Source organism: Schistocerca nitens, chromosome 8, assembly GCF_023898315.1.
Source record: "Schistocerca nitens isolate TAMUIC-IGC-003100 chromosome 8, iqSchNite1.1, whole genome shotgun sequence".
Taxonomy (NCBI): Eukaryota; Metazoa; Arthropoda; class Insecta; order Orthoptera; family Acrididae; genus Schistocerca; species Schistocerca nitens.
Window position 1 is genome coordinate 462,287,089 of NC_064621.1, and position 25,842 is coordinate 462,312,930.

Sequence of the window (25,842 nt, forward strand, 5' to 3'; positions counted from 1 at the left end):
GGAAGCAGTGGTTGAGAAGAGAGTGACACAGGGTTTTAGTCTCTCGCCAATGTTATTCAATCTGAACATTGAGCAAGCAGTAAAGGAACAAAAAAAAAAAATTGAGTAGGAATTAAAGTCTAGGGAGCAGAAATAACAACTTTAAGGTTCACTGATGACATTGTAAATCTGTCAGAGACAGCAAAGGACTTGGAAGAACAGTTGAACAGAATGGACAATTTCTTCAAAGGAGGATGTAAAATGAACATTAACATAAGTGAAACGAGAATAAAGGAATGTAGTCAAATGGCAGGTGATAATGAGTGAATTAGAGTAGGAAATGTGACATTTAAAACAGTAGAAGAGTTTTGCCATTTGGGAACCAAAACCACTGGTGATGGCCGAAGTAGCGAGAATATAAATATAGAGTGGCAATGGCAAGAAAAGCATTGTGAAGAAGTGAAATTTGTTAAGATCGCATATAGATTTAAGTGTTACGAAGTTTTTTCTGAAATTATTTGTATGGAGTGTAGCTATGTGTGTAAATGAAACATGGACGATAAACAGTTTAGACAAGCTTTTGAGACGTGGTGCTACAGAAGAATGCTGAAGATTAGACGAGTAGATCACGTAACTGATGAGGAGGTACTGAGTAGAGCTGGGGAGAAGAGAAATTTGTGGTACAACCTAACTAAAAGAAGGGATCACCAGTTTAGTACTGGAGGGAAGCGAGAGGAGGAGTAAAAATTGTAGAGGGAGCCCAAGAGATGAATACAGTAAGCAGATTCAGAAGGATCTAGGTCACACTAGTTACTCGGAGATGAAGAGGCTTGCACAGGATAGGGTAGCATGGAGAGCTGCATCAAATCAGTCTTTGGACTAAAGACCACAACAACAACACTAATTAATAATAAGACTGGTACATATGTGGCCTGAGGTACTGCCTCAATGTCACTATTGGCTCTTGAGCAAAAAAGTTTGACAACCACTATACTAGAAGAAGTTTATCCAATTTCAAACATACAATAAAAGTGCCTCCCGAGATAGTGCCATACTGAAATTGCATGTGTGAACTCTCAGTTTTCAGTGACGCAACTTCTCTTATGCCACAAAAAGTTCAACTTGATTGTACTTTGTTGCGCCACTTTCCTTCCACCACTGCTCCCTAGTGGTAGTAGTGGAGTAATTATGGCTAAGTGAACCAGACTATTGTCTTTCAAAAGATTGAAGCTGCTGAGAATGCACCTTAGTGCTTTCGAACGGTGCACTTCATATATACAAGATTCCACTCACTGCACTTACACGGGGCTCCCATTACTGGATTTCCTAAACCGTTTGTGGTTAGCAAACTCTCCAGTATTGATTCTGGAAATGCTGTTCTAGTGTTGTTGCTTCCGAATTTCCCCATCACAATCGATTTTAGCTCCAATGTTGTAAATACTTTGATTCCCATCAGAGAGGTGGCGTAGCGTCTGCGACGACAGATTTGTTTTGAAATGGCACGTCAGCAGGGAGAGGTAGACGAATTATTTGATGTCAAAAATTCATTTTATATTGGAAACTATCAACAGTGTATAAATGAAGCTCAGAAACTTAAGGTAAGAACAAATATAGACTTTTCTGGTTGTTGACCTGTCTTTCTGTTTCCTTAACCTGAGAAAGTCATGTAACTTAATATATGATGCACCCACCGCCACGACCAAAATTCAAATAGCAGTAAACCGTAATTTTATCAGTGTGTGCTACTGGAGTTTTACTGTCGTGATGACTTTTTTTCATGAAACGTGCGTTGTCACGTTACCTCGAATTTGTTTACATCAACAAACTTGAATAAAGAATCGCCAAATAACGTATGTTCACTGATCCATTATTTAGTTACAATAATTGTATCTCCTTAGCTGTAGTGTTAGGCCTATTTCTAACAAATGAAGTTGGAATAGATTAGTGAATTAGTATTTCTCCTTCCCTGCCATCCTCAGTTTCTGCCTTCATTTTCCACTGCAACAGAAAAATTATGGAAGCGTAAATTGTGTCACTGCACTGGAAATGCAGTTCTCCCAAATTGCGTTCGGAAAGAAAGAACACCCATGCACAGAGACACAGGGAGGGAGAGCATAGTCTTACTAATTACAGGGCTTTAGTGGCCTGCTATCTAAGTTACCACACGTTAAAAGTACCGTTATGATATTACATAATAGCAAAGATAACTCTGCATTAATATTAAATTTTGGTATTAAAACTTACCCTAAATATCTCTCAGCCCTGAGCCATTGCAGCCTAAGGGGAACCCCAAAATAACAGATTATACCAAGTGGAGATCAAATACTCATTTTCAGATGTGGATAATTACCACTGACTGTAGTGTATTTCATGTATCCAGAATTGTTCTCGGGCTGCATGCAAACAGTCTTTCAGCAAGTGTGACAAAACAGATGCAGAAAGGTAACATCCAAATATCTACAATTCAGTATAGCAAGAAAACACAAATATTCACCAACCATAAGACACCAACACTGTCCAGTGCCATAAAAACAATTAGTGAACAGTAGAGCTGTTAGGTGAATGAAAATATATGAGATGAAAGTAATGCCTTAGCAGTATAAATATATTCTAATGTTCAACTTGGAGTTGTGAAAAGTCATATATTGGTCATGTCTTGAGGTTCGTATCTTCACCATCTTGTCATTGGTCTATTGGCACCTTCTTGCATTGTTTACTAAATCCTACATAAATTGTGGATTTGCTATCAGGTTCATAAAACCTTGGTAACTGCACTGCGATTAGAATTCTTTTTGATAATCATTAATCCAGCGTTCCAGTATATCAAATCTCTTAATACACATCACGCTTTTATTCTATTTAACTTGTAGAAAAATTGTACTTGCACCCTCCAAGAGAATATTCGCAAGAGGGAAACATTTGCATCCACCTATTAGCAAAGTTAACAGTAATGAGAAATAAGTGTCAAACAAAATCGAAGAGTACTGTAGTATTTAAATCGGTCACTTTTCTGAAGCCTCCATGAAGTGAGATTGATCACCTTATTGTCAGATTGTGGTTTACTGGTGCTAACTGTGTTTACTGTTCATTTGGTGTAGTCCATATCAACTCAGGCAGCCTAGGAAAAAATCTTACTTTCATAGTCTTGGATGTTATTGAATTTAGCGTATGTTAAAATGAAGGACTAAGTAAGGAACACACATTTTTTTGTTTGTTTTCTCCAAAAAACTTTCTGCTCCGAGATACAGCCCTCCAAAGATGACACTACTTATACCATTTTGAAGATGCGAATTTTGGAAAAAAAATTAAAATGCTGTATCTCTGGAACAATTCTATTTTTTATTTATTTATTTATTTTTTTTAACATAATTGCTTTATGATTACAAATAAATCCTCCATTTGGACTTATCTGTCAAAGTTCTTATATCTGCATCTACATTCATACTCCGCAAGCCACCCAACGGTGTGTGGTGGAGGGCACTTTACGTGCCACTGTCATTACCTCCCTTTCCTGTTCCAGTCGCGTATGGTTCGCGGGAAGAACGACTGTCTGAAAGCCTCCGTGCGCGCTCTAATCTCTCTAATTTTACATTCGTGATCTCCTTGGGAGGTATAAGTAGGGGGAAGCAATATACTCGATACCTCATCCAGAAACGCACCCTCTCGAAACCTGGCGAGCAAGCTACACCGCGATGCAGAGCGCCTCTCTTGCAGAGTCTGCCACTTGAGTTTATTAAACATCTCCGTAACGCTATCACGATTGCCAAATAACCCTGTGACAAAACACGCCGCTCTTCTTTGGATCTTCTCTATCTCCTCCGTCAACCCGATCTGGTACAGATCCCACACTGGTGAGCAATACTCAAGTATAGGTCGAACGAGTGTTTTGTAAGCCACCTCCTTTGTTGCTGGACTACATTTTCTAAGCACTCTCCCAATGAATCTCAACCTCGTACCCGCCTTACCAACAATTAATTTTATATGATCATTCCACTTCAAATCGTTCCGCACGCATACTCCCAGATATTTTACAGAAGTAACTGCTACCAGTGTTTGTTCCGCTAGCATATAATCATACAATAAAGGATCCTTCTTTCTATGTATTCGCAATACATTACATTTGTCTATGTTAAGGGACAGTTGCCACTCCCTGCACCAAGTGCCTATCCGCTGCAGATCTTCCTGCATTTCGCTACAATTTTCTAATGCTGCAACTTCTCTGTATACTACAGCATCATCCGCGAAAAGCCGCATGGAACTTCCGACACTATCTACTAGGTCATTTATATATATTGTGAAAAGCAATGGTCCCATAACACTCCCCTGTGGCACGCCAGAGGTTACCTTAACGTCTGTAGACGTCTCTCCATTGATAACAACATGCTGCGTTCTGTTTGCTAAAAAATCTTCAATCCAGCCACACAGCTGGTCTGATATTCCGTAGGCTCTTACTTTGTTTATCAGGCGACAGTGCGGAACTGTATCGAACGCCTTCCGGAAGTCAAGAAAAATAGTGTTCTGAACTTTTTATAATTTATGGAATTTTTCTTTCAAAAATGCCGATCCATAATTTTTTTTTCCCCTTCTTCCTGTTTATTAGTACCATATAGTCCACATTCCCTGAAAAAGAGAACGTCCACCTTTAGATTGAACAGGTTTTATAAACAATTGAAATTTTTGCCATACGTAGAACCTGTTTTATTACTACATTATCACATAACAGGCTCATAAAAATCAAAACCTAGCTTTATTTAACATAATTTTAGCTTTAAAAGATTAGTAAATGACTCATTTTTTCAAGCATTTTAAATGGTTCGAAAATGTATGTGGAAGGTCCAAACACTTAAAGGTTTCAATTTTTACAACTTCTGTGCACTCTGTTTTGTACTGAAATTAGCCAGTCAATGAACTGAAAATGTTTTTCACTGCTTCAGTATCTTCCGTTGATAGAGTGATGCATTCCTGTTGTACCAACAGGAACTGGAGCACTTAGTTTTCAAAACATTGTGAACGGGAAGTGAGCACTCATGGTGTTGTTGCTGTCCTTCAGCTGGAAACCTATATCCAGCAGCTGGTCCATATGGTAGCATATAGTTCACTACAGTTTCGTTTAACTCATAACTGGTGTCCATAATCTCTGCAATCCACCGGTCACAGTCATACATACACACGCCACAAACATCCCCCTTCTCAGGTTGTGAATCTGAATGTTATCCTGCTGTTTCCGAGGTGTTGGCCGAACATACAAAATTTCTTCTTTCTTGCTCTTTAAAGTGCGTGCAGTAAGAGTTCGGCCATTACTTTGACTCCAAAAATGTGTCTTCTGAATTCCATTCACGTGAATAGTTTGTTTGGAACATTCTTCTTTTTTCTGCTCTTTCTTCGATTTCCTCTTTGGACAAAAGAATGAGGGCTGTGGACATGTAAGATGTCACAACTCTCATAAAATCCTGAGCATTGTGAATCGCAGCTGTATTTGGTCTGGAAAGATTATGGTTTGTCGCATGGTGCTTCAGCAGGCCTCCTACATCATCACAAGGCCTCTTCCCGTAACCTGTAGCACTGTATACCCATTCAGTTGGCACAAGCAACTTACTCAATTCAAACAGATGGTAACAATTTATAAAATGACTAGGAGCACCATCATAAATAATGATGATCATCTCTGCTCCTGTTTGCAGTTGAAGAATTTTGCACATTGCTAGCAAAGCATGTGTAGAGTTATGACCTGTGTCATCACTCATAACTGCAACACTTGTGGTCTTGTTTTGAAAATATGTCACTCCTGTAAAAATTGAAACCTGGTCATTACACCTATGATACCGTTGTACCTCTTGTGGGAGAACTACAGACCAGATCTTAGCAAAATCACAGTGAAGCACTAAACATAGTTCTTCAGCCTGTACACACCCTTTCACGTCTGCAGTGTGTTGTTGTTGCAATTTCTTCAGATACTGGTGTGTTACTGTTTTCACTGACCATTTACAAAGTTCAGCAATGAAAATGTCAAAGGCAACAGTTTTCTTAATTAGTTCATTTTTGTCCCATGTCACATATGTAATTTCTGCAGTTATCTGCTATGTCTTCCAGGCCAAGTGTCTGTAAAGACAGTCCTCCCTTTCCAGGTCAGTCACCACGTTCTTGAAACAAACAAGTCTCTCGCTTTACGTCACAGATTACTAATGACTTCACAAGCTCAACCAAGGTCTCATATGTCACATGCTCCAGTGAGTTTTTCAAAGTTACCACACAAAGTCAAAAATTCGCATAGTACACACATAAACAGGCATCTGTGGGTGGGTGTGGAACTACTACTATGCCGTAGTGCATAAAATTTTGCTCTTCCAATATGTGAAGTTGTAGAGTTGCTGTTATAAATTGTAAAAGTTCCTTTAATACTGCAAGTCATGTACCTCTTCACTTTCACAACTTTTTGACCTTCAACTGTTACAATTAGAGGTTTTTTTTTCTCCCCACTCTGGAGAGGACAGTTGCATTTATCTTCCATATAAAATGACTGCACTGTTTGAACTTGAGTTGCTTCTACAGGATGACCATAATAGGGATCTGATCTTCCAAAGACTCCTTTTACAGACCTCTCATTTCTTGATTTGTCTACCATGTACTTTGATACTGATGGAACATGATTCAAAATTGTTTTCTTTGAAAATGTCTTTGGAATAATAGTTAAAACTTGCACCTTTTTGCATGTGGATGCAGAATATTCAACAGCTGAATTGATATTTGTTTAAAATTCCTGGCAAGAAGTGCAAGAGTGCTTTGGTTCATTTTCTTCTGAAGATGAAATTTATACTTTGAAGAGTGTGGTCAGTTTTGCTGTAGTATTCATCCATAGCTGTAGTAATTTCTCTGCACTTCTTGAGGCATAGAGCTTATGCTTCAGCTTCACTGACCATGGTTTCTTAACATGACTAACACCTACCTCTGTAGTTGAGTGGTTCACAGTATTTAATTCTTCCGCTGTTGATGCAAAATCTGCACCATTGGAGGCTTCACCTTGTTCAGATACTAACATTGTTGTTATTCTGCCAAAACATTTGGAACACAAAAAGTACAGAAACCTGCAATGAACAACCATGACAAAGAAACTACAAAAAAGTGTAAGAAATAACTGCAACCATGAAAGTGAAAAGAAATAACTGCAACAAAGAAAGTGATAAGAAATAACTGCAACAAAGACAATAGAAATAGACATTGTAACAGAGAAATTAGTAAGAGACAACTTCAGTGAAAACATACATTACCCTCGAGTATTAAAAAAATGATTTTTTAAAATAAAACCTGTCCAACTTAAAAGTGAAAGCTCTCCTGTACAGAGAATATAGTACTACATGGTACTAATCAACAGAAAAAAATCTAACTTTTCTTGATAGACATTTTTGATAAAAATGTTCCTGTAAATTTTTAAAAAATTCAAAATGTGACAGGAAAAGAACTTTGACAGATATGTCCAAATGGAGGATACCATTGTAATCATAAAGCATTTATCTTTCAAATAAAAAAACCTCTAACAAAATATTTAGAACTGTTACAGAGAAACAGCATTTAAAAAAAAAAAAATCCGAAATTCGCATCTTCAAAATGGTGTTCACAGTGTCATCTTTGGAGGCCTTTATCTCGGGGCAGGAATTTTTTTGGAGAAAACAAAAAATGATGTGTTTGTTACTTACTCCTGAATTTTAGAGTGACATAATCCCCTACACAACTATGTCGTGCACCCCACCACCACAATCTCATCCAATCTCCTTTACTGTTTTGATGAAGGAATTTGTATTTCAAAGTTGAAGGGTGCCATGTGAGTTGATGTAATTTCTTATCTTTTTATGAAGTTACACCTTTACTATGTCAAATAAGTGAATCCAGAAGCTAATATCAAACCCAGGATTTTCGTTCATTTAATAATTATCTAACAAATGTAATGACTGTATTTTAATTGGAATATTAACTTTCTAAACATATTTGTCCATTATGATGTAAGTAAACTGACAATTTTTTAAGAGATATAACTGCAACAAGGTTATAGATATAAAAAGTAGTGATATCATTTGTAGTGATCAGAGTCTTAGATTGTCCCAGTATCATGGGAAAGAAAGGCAGATAATAGAAGTACGAAAAAGAAAGAATAAGAGACACAAGTATTGGAGAAAAGTGGGAGCTGATCTAATAAATGAATCAGGAGAGATACAAATGAAAGGAAAGGAGTGTTAATACCTGGAAAAGACTGATTTATTTATATTGCTTTTTAATCTAAAAACTTTTGCATCTACCTCCCCAAAGACAAAGTGCAGCACTTTTTTTTCTCTCTCTGTAAAATAGGAAGTGTGTTGCAACAGTTAGCTTTATTATGGTGGTTTATGTCTCCTGAATTATGATTATTTATTGCTGCCCAAATTACAGGTGTCAAATCCAGCATTGCAGACTGAGCGTGACTCCTTCTTGTACAGAGCTTACATAGCGCAAAAGAAGTACCGTGTTGTTATCGATGAAATCAGTGCAGCATCTCCTGCTGAACTACAGCCATTGAAAGTACTTGCTGAATATTTCAGTGACAAACATAAAAGGTTTGTATTAATGCCCTCAACAAATTTATGAAAGTATAGTTCAGCCGTGCAATTACTGTGTTTCTTGTGTTTTCCTTTCAGACTTTCAATCGTAACAAAGTTAGATGATCAAACATCTGGCAACATAGATCCCAAAAATGTGAATTTCATAATATCAGCAGCAACTATATATTATGAAGAAGAAAACTTTGATTCAGCTCTGAGAATCTTGCATAATACAGATCATTTGGAATGGTAAGCAATACTGAAATGTTTTCATCATTAACTGTAACTTAGCGATTGTTTTCTTCAATAGTTTCCACATTTTAAGCAATAATGAAGTGTGTTCAGAATTAACTATAGCTGAACGATGTATTGTTTTTATAATGGTTTCCACATTTTCAGCTCAGCACTTATGCTGCAGATATACCTAAAAATGGATCGCCCAGATCTTGCACAAAAAGAATTAAAAGTCATGCAGGAGAAGGATGATGATGCTACTTTGACTCAATTGGCACAGGCTTGGGTTAATATCTACATGGTAAGAACCTTGCCAGCAACTTTATTACAAGTGTTCTAAAATGCAAACAGATGAGCAAGAGCTGCATGGTTTTGGATCAGTACAAGTCAGTCGACTTTGGCATGTTCGGGATTTGTTAGGTCTCTTCCAGCCTTGGTGATCTAATACAGAACATTCCACATGTAGCCACTGCAAAATGATTGTTGTGTTATGTTGTCACAAATTAATACTTTTATGAGTCCCAACGTGATTCCTGTCCCATTATGGGCACAGCCAGATACTCTTTTCACTCCTCAGAGAAAGAGAAGTTTTAGTACTTAATGGAGTGAAGCTAGAAAAATAACAACATTGCTGAATGTTGTGGACAGGAGAGCAAAAATATTAGAGTTGCCCTACCCTCTCTCTCTCAACCAGTGAGATGAACAGTCAGAAGAATTTAGAATTTTTGCAAAAATAATAGTGGGAAATCACCGGAAACTATCAGCAAAAAAGAGGTAAATTTAATTTCAAATTTTTCAGTTTGTCAGTGCTTTGAAACTGCCTTCGCCTTTGTCTTAATTTCTTTAAAATGGTAATTTTGTTTGTGTGTGTAAAAACAACATTGATTTTTTTATTGTACGAACTCCTGGGACTGTTTCCCTTACAAGAGGAGGTCCGCAGGATAGTGGTAGACTTTCTGGAGCCACGTGTGCAGTTGTGTAGTGTAGGATCCCACATATTATATGACACCCTGCAATCATTTACCCTGGTGGGCTCTCATTTGTGAGTAATAAACAAAAATGAATTTCCTGCAATCCGGCAGGAGACTAAAGCACTGATAACAACATTGATTTTTGAAACTTCCTTGTAGCTTAGTGGTGAGGTTATGTGGCTGGTATGCTAAAAGTAGTGGGTTCAAGTCCTCTCATTAACAGCTCTTTTTACTTCTTTAGAGAAGTGTTTGTCATCATTATTTTTGTTCAGTTAACTGTGGCTGCGTGTTGTGATACCCACAGAGTTGTGTGGATGGTTTTAAAATATCAGTGAAATCCGTGGGAACCTCACTGTGCACAGAGGGGTCTTTGTTGCTAGAACATCGAGAGATTTTTGATTGGCAGTCACATTTCATTTTGGAAATGAAACGTATTAGGGAAGCCACCACAGAAATAATCTCTCAGTAAAACTTGGATAAACAGTAATGACAGTTGTTTTACTACTGGGTCTTTTTTAATTTCAAATTGACTGTGAGAACTGATATGGAATTAGTAGCAAGAAACACAATCATTCAACATGAAACTATCTGTTTTGATTTCGCAAATCCTTTAAACTTTCGTTATGCTCTCGCCTCAGTTTTTAGTTGTGTAGGCATACAATATACGGCAGTTGATAACTGGTTCTGTGGCCAGTAGGTGACGCTGTTGCCACCACTTGAAGCATAAACTGATATGTGAATGCAAAAATTGTACCAGCACTGCGTAACATATGCACATTTGTTCATCTTCCTGTGAACAGCTTGCACTTGTATCTATCACCAGAAAAAATTTTTCAATTCAGTTTTTTCCAGCTTTGTGGCACAGTCTGTAATGATACAACACTACTTAAATATATGCTCTGCCTGCAGCCTACGGTTTGACATGATCAGCATCTTTGGCATGGTCATTATATATTTTGTGTTTTCCTTATCCTCATTTTTTTCCAGGCTTTGATATCTACATCTGTACTCCTTAAATAACTGCACTGTGCATAGCAGATGGTACAGTCTGTTTGTTGTACTGCATATTAGGATTTCTTCCCATTCCATTTGCTTACGGAACGAAGGAAGAAAAATAATTAACCGAGCATTCTTCTCAAGAGCTGGACATCCCACATATGACTGATATGTGTTAAGGAAATGATTGCATCTCAGACCATTTAAGTACACAATGATGCAAGAACTGGAAGACACTGATAAGATTCCTCTTAAGGGCTTTTGTGCGGAAATGTTACCTCAGTTGGACAAAGATTTCATTGGAAAAATTATTTTTAGTGATGAGTCAACTTTTTATTTGAGTGGTGAGGTTAATAGATGCAACTGCAGGATTTGGAACAGGGAAAATTCACAAAAATCCCTGGAACATAATAGGCTGAAACTGAATGTGTTTTGTGCATTGAAGAGGAGCAATGTTTACAGACCTTTCCTTTTCCAAGAGAAAACCTTCAGCAGACTAGGTACTTAAATATGCTGGAAACCTTTTCAATCTACCCATTTTGACATTGCTGGCAAATAATGCAGTGTACAGTTTATGCAAAATGGTGCACCATCACACTACCTGTCAGACATCTGGAATTTCCTAAATTTGTGCTTTTCAGCGAGTGGATGGGCCAAAGTGTTTGTTCCACCGTCATCGGCTTCTCTACCAGAGCTGAGCTAGAATCTACCTGATAACTGAACAAGTCAAGCCTGATACACTTCAATGAATTTGGCAAGAAATAGACTTCGGATGGGGTGTGTGGTGCATAACTAATGGAAGTCACATTTTGAAACTGTTTAGGTATAAGGTAAAAAAAAAGTTAAGTATTTTGATATAAAAGGGCACCAAAGTCATGTCAGTAAGTTGAAAAACTAAATCAGTATGAGTTACTCGTATTTGGTACGGGTCTCTCACAGATGAGCAGTATTTCAGAATGTGGTGCATGAGTGCTTTGTAAGCAATCTCTCCCATTTTATAACCTTACAAATTGTTAGCCGCCCCCCCCCCCCTTGTGTGTGACTTGAATAACTCCAATTGTTACTCATTGATATTGTAGTCAAGGATGCCATAGTTCTTCGTTTTGTGTGCTGCACAATTTTACATTTCTAAACATGTGAAGTAAGTTGCCAGTTTTCGCATATTTTAAATATTTTCGGGATCTGACTGTTTCTGTACCTTTTTTAGTCAGTAGCTAATTTAGATAACTGCTTCATCTGCTAAAACTTTGAGGTTAGTATTAAACTAGTCTGCCAGATCAGTAACAAAAAATGTGAACTGCAAGGTTCCCAAAACACTTTGTCGGTGACACTCCATCCAAGGTAACATCTGCAATCTCCATTGATAAAACCTCAGAAATTTCATTTGGTACCCCATGTGATCATACATTAATAAGTGTTGGTGTGGTACCAAGTCAAATGCTTTTTGGAAGTCAAGAAATGCTGCTTCTACCTGTCTGCCTTGATCCATAACACCCACCAGACACACACAGTGTGTATTTAAATTAACACCCAAGCTCTGCGCCGTGAGATGTGCCAAGAGATTTTAAAACAAAAATACACTTTGTTAAAATATCTCATGGTCCTGGATTTGTGAGAAAACCTCTGAGAAAAGTGGCAATTCTGCAGGATGGAGACTCACAAAGAGTGAAGACATGTTACATAAAAAACAGAAATAGTACCTTCGATACCATTTTAGAATTTAGGGCATCCATGTTCAATAACAACAATGCTCTTGAGGCTACTTTTCCAAGCAGTCATTAGTACCATTGGTGCTGCCGTGTGCCAGAATGTTCACACCCACATTATGCATCTGTTTAAGGCATATATTGCTTTCCATGGAAACAAATATAAATAAAATTGTGAACTGATGTAAATACTTTGTGTGTGTGTGTGTGTGTGTGTGTGTGTGAGAGAGAGAGAGAGAGAGAGAGAGAGAGAGAGAGAGAGAGAGAGATTGTAAATGGCTATGCTGTTGTGGTTATGATAGTGTTGAAATTAGCATTGAGCACTACCTTTGTGTAATTGATGAACAGTATGCTTGCTATAGTCCTGCGTCAAAATCAAATCATATGTAGAGTTAGATAAATTTACAATGGAAAGCTATTTGAAAAAAATACATTGGTAGGAAATGATGAGCTTCAAATGCAGAGCCTTTGATAGATGGAAGTACAGCATTACCATTAAACTTCCTTCACAAGTGGTCCAGAGTGTGAGCTAGTACCATGTTCCCTATTTTGCAGTGATGTCACATCACTTATTTGTCAGAGACTTTCTTAAAAATGAATTATATGACATTTGAGAAAGAGTATATTTGTTTTAAAATCCAGTCGCACTTGATATGATGGAAAAACCTGGGCACAATTTTGAGACACCTACAGTTTACGTGCACATTAAAGTAAATACTTCTGCTTAGAGTATTCTGTTCATAAGGTTTTCTAGTCGGTCCTTTTTTCTGAAACTTTTGTTGACCTGCTTCTCACTCTGTATGTGGAGCAACTGTACGTTTCAGTCTGGTGCCCTGTAATATGCTCAATCCTGTCACATTAGTGTGACCACATATCAAAAGAGTGAGTAAGCATCTTTTGGAGCACAGACATGCAGGAATGGACTTAATGAGGTTCTGGAAGGTGCCAACAGGGATGTGGTATCATCCAGTGCTGTGGCCAGCTGTGTTAGGTTTCTCAGATGATCAAAGTTGCGAACAGTCTGATCAAGGTGGTCCCACAGATTCTTGATTGGGTTTAAATTGGAGGAGTTTGGAAACCAAAGGAGTATGGTAAATTCATCATGGTGCTCTTCGAGCTATGCACATACACTCATAGCTGTGTGACCTGTTGCATTGTCCTGCTGATAGGTGCCATCAAGGTGAGGAAGAAAAAAAACTTCATGTAGGGACTTGGTCCCCGAGAACAGATGCATACCTTGTGTTGATCCAGTGTGCCTTCCAGAATAACGTCACCCTGGGAATGCCATAAAAACATTCCCCAGTCCATTATACTCCCTCCTCAGGCCTGGACCCTTCTGTTGATCATTGCAGGGCCATACACATCAACGACCATCTGTCTGATGGAGCATAAAATATGATTTATCTGAAAATGCCACCTGTAACCATAAGTGGACCTCCATTTGCAGTATTGGTGTGCAAATTCCAGCCTTCGTCGTCAATAGACAGCAGTCACCTTGGGTGCATGAACCGGTGCCTGCTGCAGAGGCCCATAAGCAGCAAGATTCATTTGCTGAATGGCCGTTACATTCATCTGGGTAATCAGTTGCTCAGTGGTTGCACATCTATTTTCTCATACACACTTCTGCAGCTGTCAGTGCATCCCTGTCATCTATGGCCTGTGGTGTATGACAGTTACCGTGGTGTCGATTTTGGATAGTGCCATTTTGCCATAAACAGCATACTTTTACCACAGTGGCATGCAAACGGTGTACAGGCTTAGCTGTTTCAGAAATGGTTCCACCCTTGGCCCAAAAGCCAGTGATTAGACCCTTTTGAACATCAGATAAATCGCTCCGTTTCTGCCTTAGGACAACTGCACTTTTTATATACCCTCCACTGCTAGTGCTGCCACCTGCCGTCTGTGAGTTGTTAATGCACGTTGACTCTGAACATAGATGGTGGTCAAATTACAAGGTGTTTGTGTGTGGATAAAGCACTACTCACTAAATAAGAGGTGGTGAACAGTGGACAGGAATGTAGAATGGATGAAAAATTCGTTAGCTTTAAGATCAAATCATGCTTGAGAGAGAGAGAGAGAGAGAGAGCATTCCTAGACCCTCCACACACACACACACACACACACACACACACACACACACACACACACACACACACGATTCGAAGCCTCCTGACTATGTAGTTGGAGAGAGTGGTGGGCAACTGAAAATTGGTGTAGAGTGAGAAGGGCAACAGTCTAGATGGAATACGGATAGAAAAAGTAATGCATGCAGAGGAGTTAGCAGACCCCAGCACAGGGTGTATTTGTGGTATCCCTTGGAGAAAGAAAGAAAAAAATTGTACATATCGAAAGCAAGGGATATGTACTCGGAGAAAGATAAGGGAAGATTACAATGGCAAGCTAGGGTGTAGTAGAATAGTAATGGGATGCATGAATCTCATGTAAGGGCAGTATGATGGATATGGGGTGGGAACAGGTGGTGAGATAATGACAGATGTAGGACTGGTGATTGAGGCTAATAGGGTTACAACGGTTACTAATAGGATTGCAAAGGTTGGTCATAGAATTCCCAATTGAGAAGTCTAGGAAAACTGCTGTTTTTATGGGTTTTGAACCAGCCATAGAAGTAAAATCACTCTGCACTGCGTGCTCTGCAACTGAGAAGTTTGCTTGGCCCATTGCCACAGGTTGTCAGTAACAATTGGGGTTAATAATTTATCATCATACCATTGGAGAATGAGGTGCAGATGTTACATTAATATGCCAGCTGCTTTCACAGGTTTTGCTTCCTGTGATAAGAGTATGACACTTACAAGGCTGGAATATGGGTGACTGGAAGATCTATTAGTCAGGTCTCACACTTGGGTCTTCCACAGGATACAGCCAACGGGATTGGATATTATAAAGGGAGAAGAGCGACAGACAGTGATATTTTGAAAGTTGAGTGGCCTGTGGATTACATCTATGAGTGAGGGATGAGGAGGATATATGGGAGGGTATTTGTTATTTCAGCATATAATGAGAAGTGACCAAAGCCTTTGTGGTAAATGTGCTTCAGTTGTTTCTGTGTAGGGTGATACTGAGTCATGTGGGGGTCGTTTTTTTGCGGGTGGTTATTCAATGTTTGAGAGTTGTTGGGTGTGTGTGAACATAAGGCACTGAAGATCTGTTTCCAGACAGTGTTGGGAGAATGGTTTTGTTTTTTGTGAAGGCCATGCCAAGACTTTCCCCTTACTTTTAGAGGGACTAATTGTCATTGCAAATGTGGTGCCTTCATATGGCTCACCTGTATGAGATGGAAGTTGTGTGTGTCTCGGGTGGCAGTTGTTGAAGTGGATGTACTGTGACTCACTGCTAAGTTTTATTTGAATAGAGGTTATACTGGTCCCCTCAGTGAGGTAGTGGTCAACATCCAAGAAGATGGCACTTACTGCACTATTGAGGACCAGCAAACACAGCTAAAGGAGAAGTTTTGATGCTCTGGAGGAATGAGAATAGGGCGTCCGTGCATTTAGGTCAGATCATAAAGATATCATCAGTGCATGGGAACAAGGTGAGTGGTTGAGATCCTGGGTGGGCCATGTTTGTCCACATACAGGATTTCATAGGACATTGCATTTGAGAATCTATAACAGTGCTGCATATTTGTTTGCAGGGGATAATTTCAGGAGCACATTAGTTGTGAGTGAGTGTATTGTCAAGTCAAAGTTTCCTGGAAATGGGTTGCAACTTTGTAGTCAGCTGGTTGTTGGCAGAAGTAATGTTGAGTGATGATGAATTATGGACATTCGAAATGTTGGTGCAGAGGAAGGTGGTGTTAACAGTGACAAGCAAAGCACCAGTTGTTACATGATCAGGATCCACAGAGAGACAATGTGAAGAGGTTAATGTGAACAATATGTTGTAGATTTTGGTCTAAAAGTGTAAGGATTCCTTCAGTTGACATCAGTAGTGGCACAACCATGTTCTCTGTGACTGGTTTGTTGGTTCCTCATTGTCACCAGAAAATGCAGTGTGCTGCAACTGAACTACTTGTCTTTCTAACTCTCTTTAATTAACTGCTGGGTTCAGTCAATATCTTCTTTTTTCAAATTCATTTTCAGTGTTTGTGTTGGATTTTATTGTTTTAACTTTCTGTTATTTAAGACACAACCATTGATAGTATGGTTTTAAATTTTTTCTTTAACTGTCATGTCATGAAATAATTTTCTCTCTGTGGAACAATGAATCTGAAGAAGACTGTCAACAGAAAATTCATATAATATCATGAAATAATTTTCTCTTTGTGGAACAATGAATGTTAAGAAGACTGTCAACAGCAAATTCAGCTGAACGCTGTAAAAGATGCTGAGCATACTTCAGAAAGCTAATGCAAATAAAATGATGGCCCATCATAAACCTCATGTTCAACAAGTATGAGTTGAAGTCTTGAACATGACTCTTCAGTATTTTAGTGAGGAAAAATGGGTTAAAAGGGCTTGATGAGGTTTTATTGTTATCTTGTGATTTCTGGAAAACATTGCCATTCATTCAGATAGGTATATCGGATAACACTGTACCTATTTTGCACACAAAATTCTGGTTTTCATTGCAGATACACATTCTTAATTATCAATATTTTAAAATAGATTTTTATAGATCTTGAAGTTAATAGAACATTACACTATTAAACTTTTTGGAGAAAAATGAAAAATCAAATACTTGTTGTTAGACTGTGCCCATTGTTTTTGTAGGACAGATGTGGTCTCACACGATCCAGAGTGGTAAGTGTTGTAGAAAAATGGAATACAATAATTTTCACAGTGTCGTGCACACTGTACAAATGATGCATTTTTACATTTGTCACCTTAACACTGCAATCTGAGACCAATGGAACTGATCTGGAGCAAAGTTAAGGGATCTGTCACAAGAAATAACAAGACTTCGTGGAGTCCAATATGGAAGAAGTTCAAAGATTACCAAACAACTGACCGTAATACATTCAGTGACTTAAATATTTAACTATGTGGTGAAATCCCAGCAGTGCTTTATGCCACAGGTAGCTTGTGCAAAAAAACTACCCTTGTTAAAGTCATGAATCTTCATCACCCTTGTTTTTAATTACAGTACTATGTTTGCAAATCACCTGATTGTACCCTTATTTCCTTATGTTCAAAAATTAAATGACGTTCAAGGCTATGTTGTTCTCTGCTCATCTCTTTTTACATCTTTACTACAATTGTTCACATCACTGCAGGTTAGTTGGACCAGGTGCCTGGCCATTGCTGTCCAAGTTAAATGTGCTGGTAAAGCTGTTGTCCCATATTATCGCTGAGTTGATGTACGCGTGAACCACAGCATAAAACATATCCTCATTGTCGTATTTGACTGTAATCGAGACAGCTTGGCTTCTGCTCCATGTGAAATGAAATCCAATAAGGTTCCAGCAAATGCGGAAAAATACATAGTGTCATGTTTACATGAGGTTTATTCTTATGATGAACAGAGTATAGTTTTAGATCAATTTATTCACTTTAAAAAATAAATCAGATATGACATACAGTTATCTACTTGTGACGTTACACAGTTACTGTTGAGTAGAAGTAGGTGAAATGAGTATTTAGCATTTGTGCTAGCTAGCACTAAATAATGCACAAGCAGATGGAGTATGCCAGCTGAAGCAATATGACTTTTGATATAATTAACACATTGATCGCCATGATGAAATTTGTACCATGCGTTGCTATGCCACATTGAAATCACGAATATTACTTCTGAAGCCAAATAGATTTTTTGCGTGAGATGTCTTCTTTTGAACATGTAGAATTAAGTTGGTTGATGAAATGTCAATTTATGACTTATCTGGACAGATAACAGGTGTGAGCCATATATGGCTCTCATTGCCCAACGACATTTTAACACAATTATAATCTGTGGCACGTGTGGCTCACACAATTTAAAACCACATAGGTATAAAAAATGACAGTGTTCATGAATAAAGATCTCGGAATATTCTACTTCAACACAGTATTTCAATATCACTAAAACATTTAGTGCACACCCTCTTAACTTTCTTAGCAGCATCCTTTCTTTCTTCTGTTCGCAGACTGTTTATAACATCATCTTTGACTGCTGTGCTTTGGTCCCTCTACTGTCACAAGGCGATGGCTGTTATCTTCATGGAATGGTTGTAGTGTTGTTCATGGTTGTGGATCTTTGGCATTCAATAGCAGTAGAGTCAAGTGCCCCCTGAAAGGAATTATTTGTATGCGAGTCTTTGATCCTTTGTTTGCCAAGTTGCACAGCACTTGAGCATTTACAGACATGTTCCAAAAAAGATTTCAAAAATGATCTTTCTGTACCATTTAACAGAAGTTAGTAGACACCATGGCTACCAATTGTAAAAATATTGAGTGCTACAAATATAAGAGTGTTCAGTGGAGCCACCACTTTTAAACCCATAGTTGAAACGCATTATCTGTGAGCCCTATTAGGCTCACGAGGCCTCTAAACACAACTCTGCATGTGAATTAGTTATGGCTCACGTGGCCCACAGTAAAATGTATACGTGAACCAAATATGGCTCACCTGGCGTCACAACCTGTATAACTGTGAGCCACCATTGGCTCATGTGACAGTCAATGTGTTAATGCTTACATATCTAGATCTGTACTCTACAAGTCATGTCACTTCCCTCTTTTGTGTTCCAGTTATGAATGGTTCACAGGAAGTATGATTTTGGAGAGCCTCCAAGTGAGCTCAAATCTATCTCATTTTATGCTTATGTTCATGGTCTTTTCTCAAGATACACTGTATCGAAAGTCTTCTGGAAACCACGGAACGTGGCTTCGAACTGGGTGTTGGTATCTATTGCTTTCTGGATCTCATAGATGAAGAGAGTGATGGTATCTCATCAGGTCCAGTGGCCTTTCCCCTGTTGATTGATTTTGGTTGCTTTTTTCCTTATTGTCACTTTATTTCGATATGTCATTTTGACATTTTTACAATGATTTATAGGAAGAACTGCAATACAATCTTTCTCAGTGTAATAGTTGGTAAAAAGATGCTTAGTATTTCAGACTTCTCTCTGTCAGCCTTCATTTCACAGTGTGTGTGAAAAGTGGCTTCAGTCCACTTATTGATTGAACATAAGACCAAAACTTGATAGAATTTTCTCTGAAGTCAGTGGGAGAATTTTACTTTCAGATTTGTTACACCATTCAAGCAAGGCTGTCCCTGTACTAGTTTTGGTTTTGTCCAGTTTTTGTTTGACTGTGAGGTTTTGCCTTTGTTTGAATTTGAAGTGACTCTCTCTTTGCTTTCATAGCTCCTTTCTAACACAGCTGTCATATCAGGCAGGTTTTTCTCATCCTTCACACCTTTGCATAGCACATGCCTGTTTAAGGCATATTGTACAATACTTTTGAATTTTGTCCATTGATGCTCAGCATTTTTGGTCCTGGAGATGAATTTTTCATGTTGATCGCTCAAGTAATCTGAAATCTGCTTTTAAATATATATTGATAAGCAGAAATATCTTTCTTCCTTTCTTTACATTCCTATTTACAGCTGTATTCAGTGATACCGTAGCAGCCTTATAATCTCTAATGCCCTGTTCTATGCTGACTGAATTGAGAAGTTCAGGCTTGTTTGTGACCATGAGATCAGCTTGTCAGTTCTCTGATTAGCTGGTCAAGGCAGTTTTCAGATGAAGCATTTAGAACAATTTCACATGATTCCTATTCCAACTACTCGTCTTAATCACTTGAGTCTGTCTGTAGATGGTAAATTGAAATCACCATCTAATATGATAACGTGACCAAAAAAATTACACAAAATCTTCCTCAAGTTTTCCTTCAAATGTTCCACTACTATGGTTCAGAAATTATTGTTCTTTGTTGCTCTTTATTCAGTATGAAGTAATGAGTGCTGTCAGCAGAGGATCTCGCATTGGTTCCTTATTTATAGATTTCCAGAAGCCATATTACACCATTCCTCACAAATAGCTTCTAATTAAATAGCACTCCTGTGGAGTATCATCTCAATTGTGTGACTGGGTTCATGATTTCTGTCAGAAAGATCACAATTTATGGTAATTGATGGAAAGTCATTGAATAAAATGGATGTGATGTTTAGTGTTTCCCAAGGAATTTTTATTCTGCTATTGCTAATCATTATTTAGGAGACAATCTGAGCAGTCCTCTTAGATTGTTTGCAGATGTCGCTGTCATATAACATATAGTGAAATCGTAAGATCAAAACCAATTGCAAAATGATGCAGACAAGACATCTGTATGGTGTGAAAAGTGGCAGTTGTCTCTAAGCAGTAAAAAATTGGAACCATCAAATAGAAAATGTTGTGGGATGCATGAACCAAAGATTGTGTGTTATTGGTGAAACACTTAGAAGATGCAGCAGTTCTACTAAAGAAGCTGCCTGCACTACCCTTGTCCGTCCTATAGTGGAGTATTGGTGCATGGTACGGCACCCTTACCAGGTGTATGGATGGGGCACATCAGAAATATTCAAAGAAGAGCAGCCTGTTCTGTATTATTGTGGATACTCGCGAGTATCAATGGCAGTCATTAAAACAAAGGCATTTTTTGTTGGAGCAGGATCTTTTCACAAAATTTAAATCACCAACTCTCTCCGCTGAATGCGAAAATATTTTATTGATGCATTCCTACATAGGGAGAAATATCATTGTAATAAAATATGGGAAATTGGAACTCACACAGAAAGATTTAAGTGTTTTTCCCACACACTGTTCAAGCACTTAGTGTAAATTGCAGAGTAATTGTGTATTTGCAGTACCTGATACTTTCTCATTGAGGGAGTTGTATTATTAAGTATATCATCTGTAATGATGTAAAAATAAAACTAGTTTTAGAAAGAGCAGATGCCAGGCAGAGGTTCAGTGGATGAATCTTAATGAAATGTAATTCATTTGCAAAGAAGGTGACTTAAAAACACTTATTTGACCAAGTCTTGAGTATTGCTCATCAGTCTGAGATCTTTATCAAGTAGGATTGAGAGAGAGAGAGAGAGAGAGAGAGAGAGAGATCCAGATCCAGATCCAACAAAGAGTGGTGGGTTTAGACACAGGATTGCTTAGTATGAGAGTGTTACACAGATGCTCAGCAGTCTTCGGTGATAGGTTCTTGAAGAAAGGCATTTGCACTATGGAGAGGTGTAGTGTTGAAATTCAAAGAATGTGTGTTCCAGGAAGAAATTGGCGGTGTAGTGTTTCCTCCCACATAAATCATGTTAAATGATCACAGCAAGAAAATTGGAGAATGTACAAGACATGGGAGTCTTACTCTCAGTTGTTCTTCCTATGCACAATTCATGAATGGAGTGGAGGAAAAGGGGCTGGCCAGGGCAGATTGAAAGTGGTACCAGAAGTACCCTGTGCCACACACCATATAGAAGCTTGTGGGGTATACCTTAGATGTAGAAACATTATTGAGATTTTAACACTTTAATTTTCGATTTTCTAGGGTGGTGAAAAGTTGCAAGAGGCGTACTACATATTCCAAGAAATGTGTGACAAATATGTAAGCACACCTTTATTGCTAAATGGTCAGGCTGTCTGCTTTATTGGCATGGCAAAATATGAGGAAGCAGATGCAGCATTGCAGGAAGCATTGGAAAAAGACAGCAATCATCCTGATACACTTATTAACTTGATTGTTCTGTCACAACACATGTCCAAACCAGAAGAGGTGAGTAGCTGCCAAGATCACAAGTATTTGTAAATCCATCCTTTGAAGTGAGAGTAACTCATGTTGTACAGAAGATAAATGTGTTTACTTTTGTTGTTAAATTTAAATGTATTTGCTAGCAACAAGTGAAGTGTAAAAATTAATGAAGTGTTTAATTTAATTAAGTATGTTTCACTAATTTTGGGCGTAATCTCATGCTGAGTGGCATGCTCATCTGTTCCATATAATATTGATAGAAATGTTAGGTATGAATAATCTTTCGAACAGGCTGAACACTCAAAGAAACGTTGCTCTTAGAGATTTGTTTTAAGAGTGACTCTTTCCCTCATCAGCTGATTCATTGTTACACCCAAAAAGTAGGACAATTGTTAGAGAAATATAACAGTTATATCATCTTAAGCAAATGATGATATTTATACATGTTCATCACAATAGTGCAACTACACATTTGCTGAAAGTGGGTATATTACATTGCTCCATGAGGTTGCACTCAAATACTCATTATACCATGCCATTAAATGAGACAGTTGATTAGTCCCCTTCATTTAATTTCCTTTCCTTTCCTTTCTTCCTCCTCCACCTTCAATTTACATAATTTGATGTCTCTTTATTTATTACTTATAACAGTTTTTCAGTCAGCCCACAACTCACTGGTAGTGACGCAAGTTGTAAATTTTTATACAGATTGTACTTGCACTATTCCTTATTTTCGGTATTTAAACCACACGAGCAAGTCAGAGAAGGCATGGGTCTTGTAGGGAGGAAAAAGTTGAGTAGTGACTTCAAATATATGTCAAAGGAATGTACTGTGATAATCATATTTATTTTTACTTTCCAGCCTTCTAAGCTTAGTTAATGTGGTGGTGCCCTTTTATAATTAGTAGTTGAGGTTTTTGCAATATCTCAGGTACATCATAATTTGCCAACTTGCTTGTCAATTCTGCCCGTAATTAGTACCGGTGAAGTGTCATTTTGAATTGAAGCGTAATGGCAAACAAAACATCACAACACATTTCATGCTTCTTCCGCCTTACACTGTAAGTGCAAAAGCTGTTAAGCCTGTTCACAGTACCTTTTGAAAGTACCTGATTGTATGGCACTGTAGTACCATTTCCATTTCCTTCTGTTAGTTTGTTCTTTGTGATGCTATTTGCCTTTTGTGCAGCTGTGAAGTATATATTATCCACAATAGTTTAGTCTTCAAATCACTTATTTCTGCCAACACATGGTACAGGGGCTGGAGTTGTGAAATCTCATCTGGGGAATGTGCACGCCTATTTATGGTACTAGAATTCTATTTTGGGGTGTTGTTTCTCAAGGGGACCTTGCCTAGACATAAATTTCCTAAAGCAGTTTGATGTAGTCATCCAACAAACATGAAATGATTGTCTTTGAAGATCTGTGGAACACTGTTAAGTACAAAATGTTTTATGTGTTTTAACAGAGGCACCGTTAGCCGAGTACGTAGCATAGAAGTATTATAATTGTGAATTTGCTGGTTTCATTCTCAACTATATCAACATATTTTACCTTTAATGTATATTTTATATTAACAGGCACTGAATCATAATTTTTAATAAAAATAATTTTTGATTTTAGTTACTAATCGCATAAAAAAGTGAGAATTTACGATAAATTAAAATTTGGTACAAAAATATGAAACATCAAATAAAAAATAAATACTTTCTTGCTTGTAAAGATTGAATTGTATTCTTCTCTTAACGATAAGACATTTTGCATTGCTGCATAAATTTTAATATTATTTTCAGATGATTAGTAAATATACAAAATGTTATTTTTTATTTAAAAATTAGGATTCGTTACTTGTTAATAAACATTTCCATTTGAAAATAAATCTACAGTTCAAATAAAATAAAAAAAAAAATAAATGATGATGGTGATAGAAAAAATTGCAACTATCAAGAATGGAACCACCAATTTTGCAGTTGTGACTTCTCTGCTACACACTTAGTTAACAGTGGCTCAAGCCACTCAGAGTAGCCGTCCGGTCTGAGGCGCCTTGCCCTGGTTTGTGTGGCTACCTTCCCCCCCCCCCCCCCCCCCCCCCCCTGGAAGTTTGAGTCCTCCCTCAGGCATGAGTGTGTTTGTTGTCTTTAGCATAAGTTACTTTAAGTTAGATTCAGTAGTGTGTAAGCCTAGGGAGCAATGACCTCAGCAGTTTGGTCCCCTAGGAACTTACACAAATTTCCAAATAACAGTGGCTCCCTTAAATGTTTGATACAGCACTACAGTGTCTTCAGAAGTGATTTCTTTTTCAAATTTCTTTGGGAAATGTGTTGTACTGCATTAGCAAATGGAAGTCCAGGCGCTGACCTTTCTTCATTAAGTGACAGTAATTGAAGATGATACATGTCCCTCATCCTTCTTTCTTGTAGCCCGTTGCATTCTTTACAGTTCAGTGACTTTTCAATTGTGTCCTTGAGCAATGAGACTATTTACATATTGTATGCAGAACATACTAAAATTCTTAGTACACTTGGAATAAATCGTCTTACTCATGTAGTAAAAGGTCCCAGCTGTTTTGTGAGTTGCCAGAGTGAAGGATGGCCTACAAACCAATCGTAATTTTACAGTGATTAAGTGAACCTTGTACTGTCGCAATCTGTGTCTGAGGAGTTAGTGTGTTGAGCAAATTTAATGAGTTGCAGTGACAACTCTGCACAGTTCAGAGGGTGTTAACACAAATGAAGCGTGCAGAAAGGAATTTTCTTGTCTGTGTGACACACAATAGATAAAATAACAAAGAAAATATTGAGTATTCTGAAATGAAAGGAAATTAGCTAATTGCCATAGCAGTTCAGAACATTTGTGGGGGATAGGACAAGACAAGACACTGTAACATCTCCATACTTTCACTTTCAGGGATGAATATCTGTGAGAAAGTGAGCAGCCACACTTTCATAGGAACAAGCCTCAGAAAGAAACTTTTAATATAAGGCCATTAACTTCCTCCTGTTGTGGGAGTATCAAAGGCTTCTAGTGCTCTGTTGTACTGTCATAACAACCCCACTTTGGACTATTGCCTTTAATTTATGAGGCAAATGTCTTTATGCTCTCCATTATATACATGAGAGACAAACAAAAATTTTGCATTATTTGCAGTCAATTGTAATTTGTTGGGGCGAGGTAATATGTCAGGATGATTAGCTCCTCTTTTTTCTCAGTATCAACCAGCTTCTCCCTCCCCCATTCTCGTTTAGCATAAATGATTATGGTATGCTGCATGTTAATTGTACTTACACATGTTCTGCTAATGGATGAGAGTGAAGATCATAAGATTTTTGCTGTAGCACAACATACTTAAAAACATTTAGATCAGTGGCTCTATATAGCACTTTCTTCTCCTTGCACTCTGTGTGGGATTTTTGGAGGCGTTGCAGATCTTTTACCTTGATAAGTCTTATTAACTTAACACTGCCACGACACTGCCACAGAATTTAATATTTTTATTTTGTTTCAGGTGAGCAACCGCTACTTGAGCCAGCTGAAAGATTCTCATACAGATCACCCATTTGTGAAAGATTACTTTCAAAAAGAAGCAGAATTTGACCGGTTAGCACAGCAGTTTGCACAAGAATATGCAACTCCTTCATAATGTTATATGTTTATAATAAATTGATTTAAAAATATTAATTTGAATAAATTTGTACATAAACGGCAAAAA

The 25,842-nt window shown here is 37.9% G+C and overlaps 1 protein-coding gene across 1 annotated transcript; it reads left to right on the forward strand.

The window, feature by feature from the left end:
* Positions 1-1,421: 1,421 nt before the first annotated feature.
* LOC126198646 (coatomer subunit epsilon) lies at positions 1,422-25,842 on the forward strand. The gene is made up of 6 exons (XM_049935110.1): positions 1,422-1,577; positions 8,398-8,561; positions 8,643-8,795; positions 8,946-9,081; positions 21,933-22,157; positions 25,639-25,842. The coding sequence occupies exons 1-6, from the start codon at positions 1,476-1,478 to the stop codon at positions 25,771-25,773; spliced, it is 915 nt and encodes a 304-aa protein (XP_049791067.1). The 5' UTR covers positions 1,422-1,475; the 3' UTR covers positions 25,774-25,842.

What these genes read in the sequence shown, in the direction of transcription:
- LOC126198646 (XM_049935110.1), top strand. Translation starts at nt 1,476, where the DNA reads ATGGCACGTCAGCAGGGAGAGGTAGACGAATTATTTGATGTCAAAAAT. An exon ending in TTCAGTGACAAACATAAAAG is followed by an intron (nt 8,562 to 8,642) that starts GTTTGTATTAAT and finishes TTTTCCTTTCAG; the next exon opens with ACTTTCAATCGTAACAAAGT. An exon ending in AATACAGATCATTTGGAATG is followed by an intron (nt 8,796 to 8,945) that starts GTAAGCAATACT and finishes CCACATTTTCAG; the next exon opens with CTCAGCACTTATGCTGCAGA.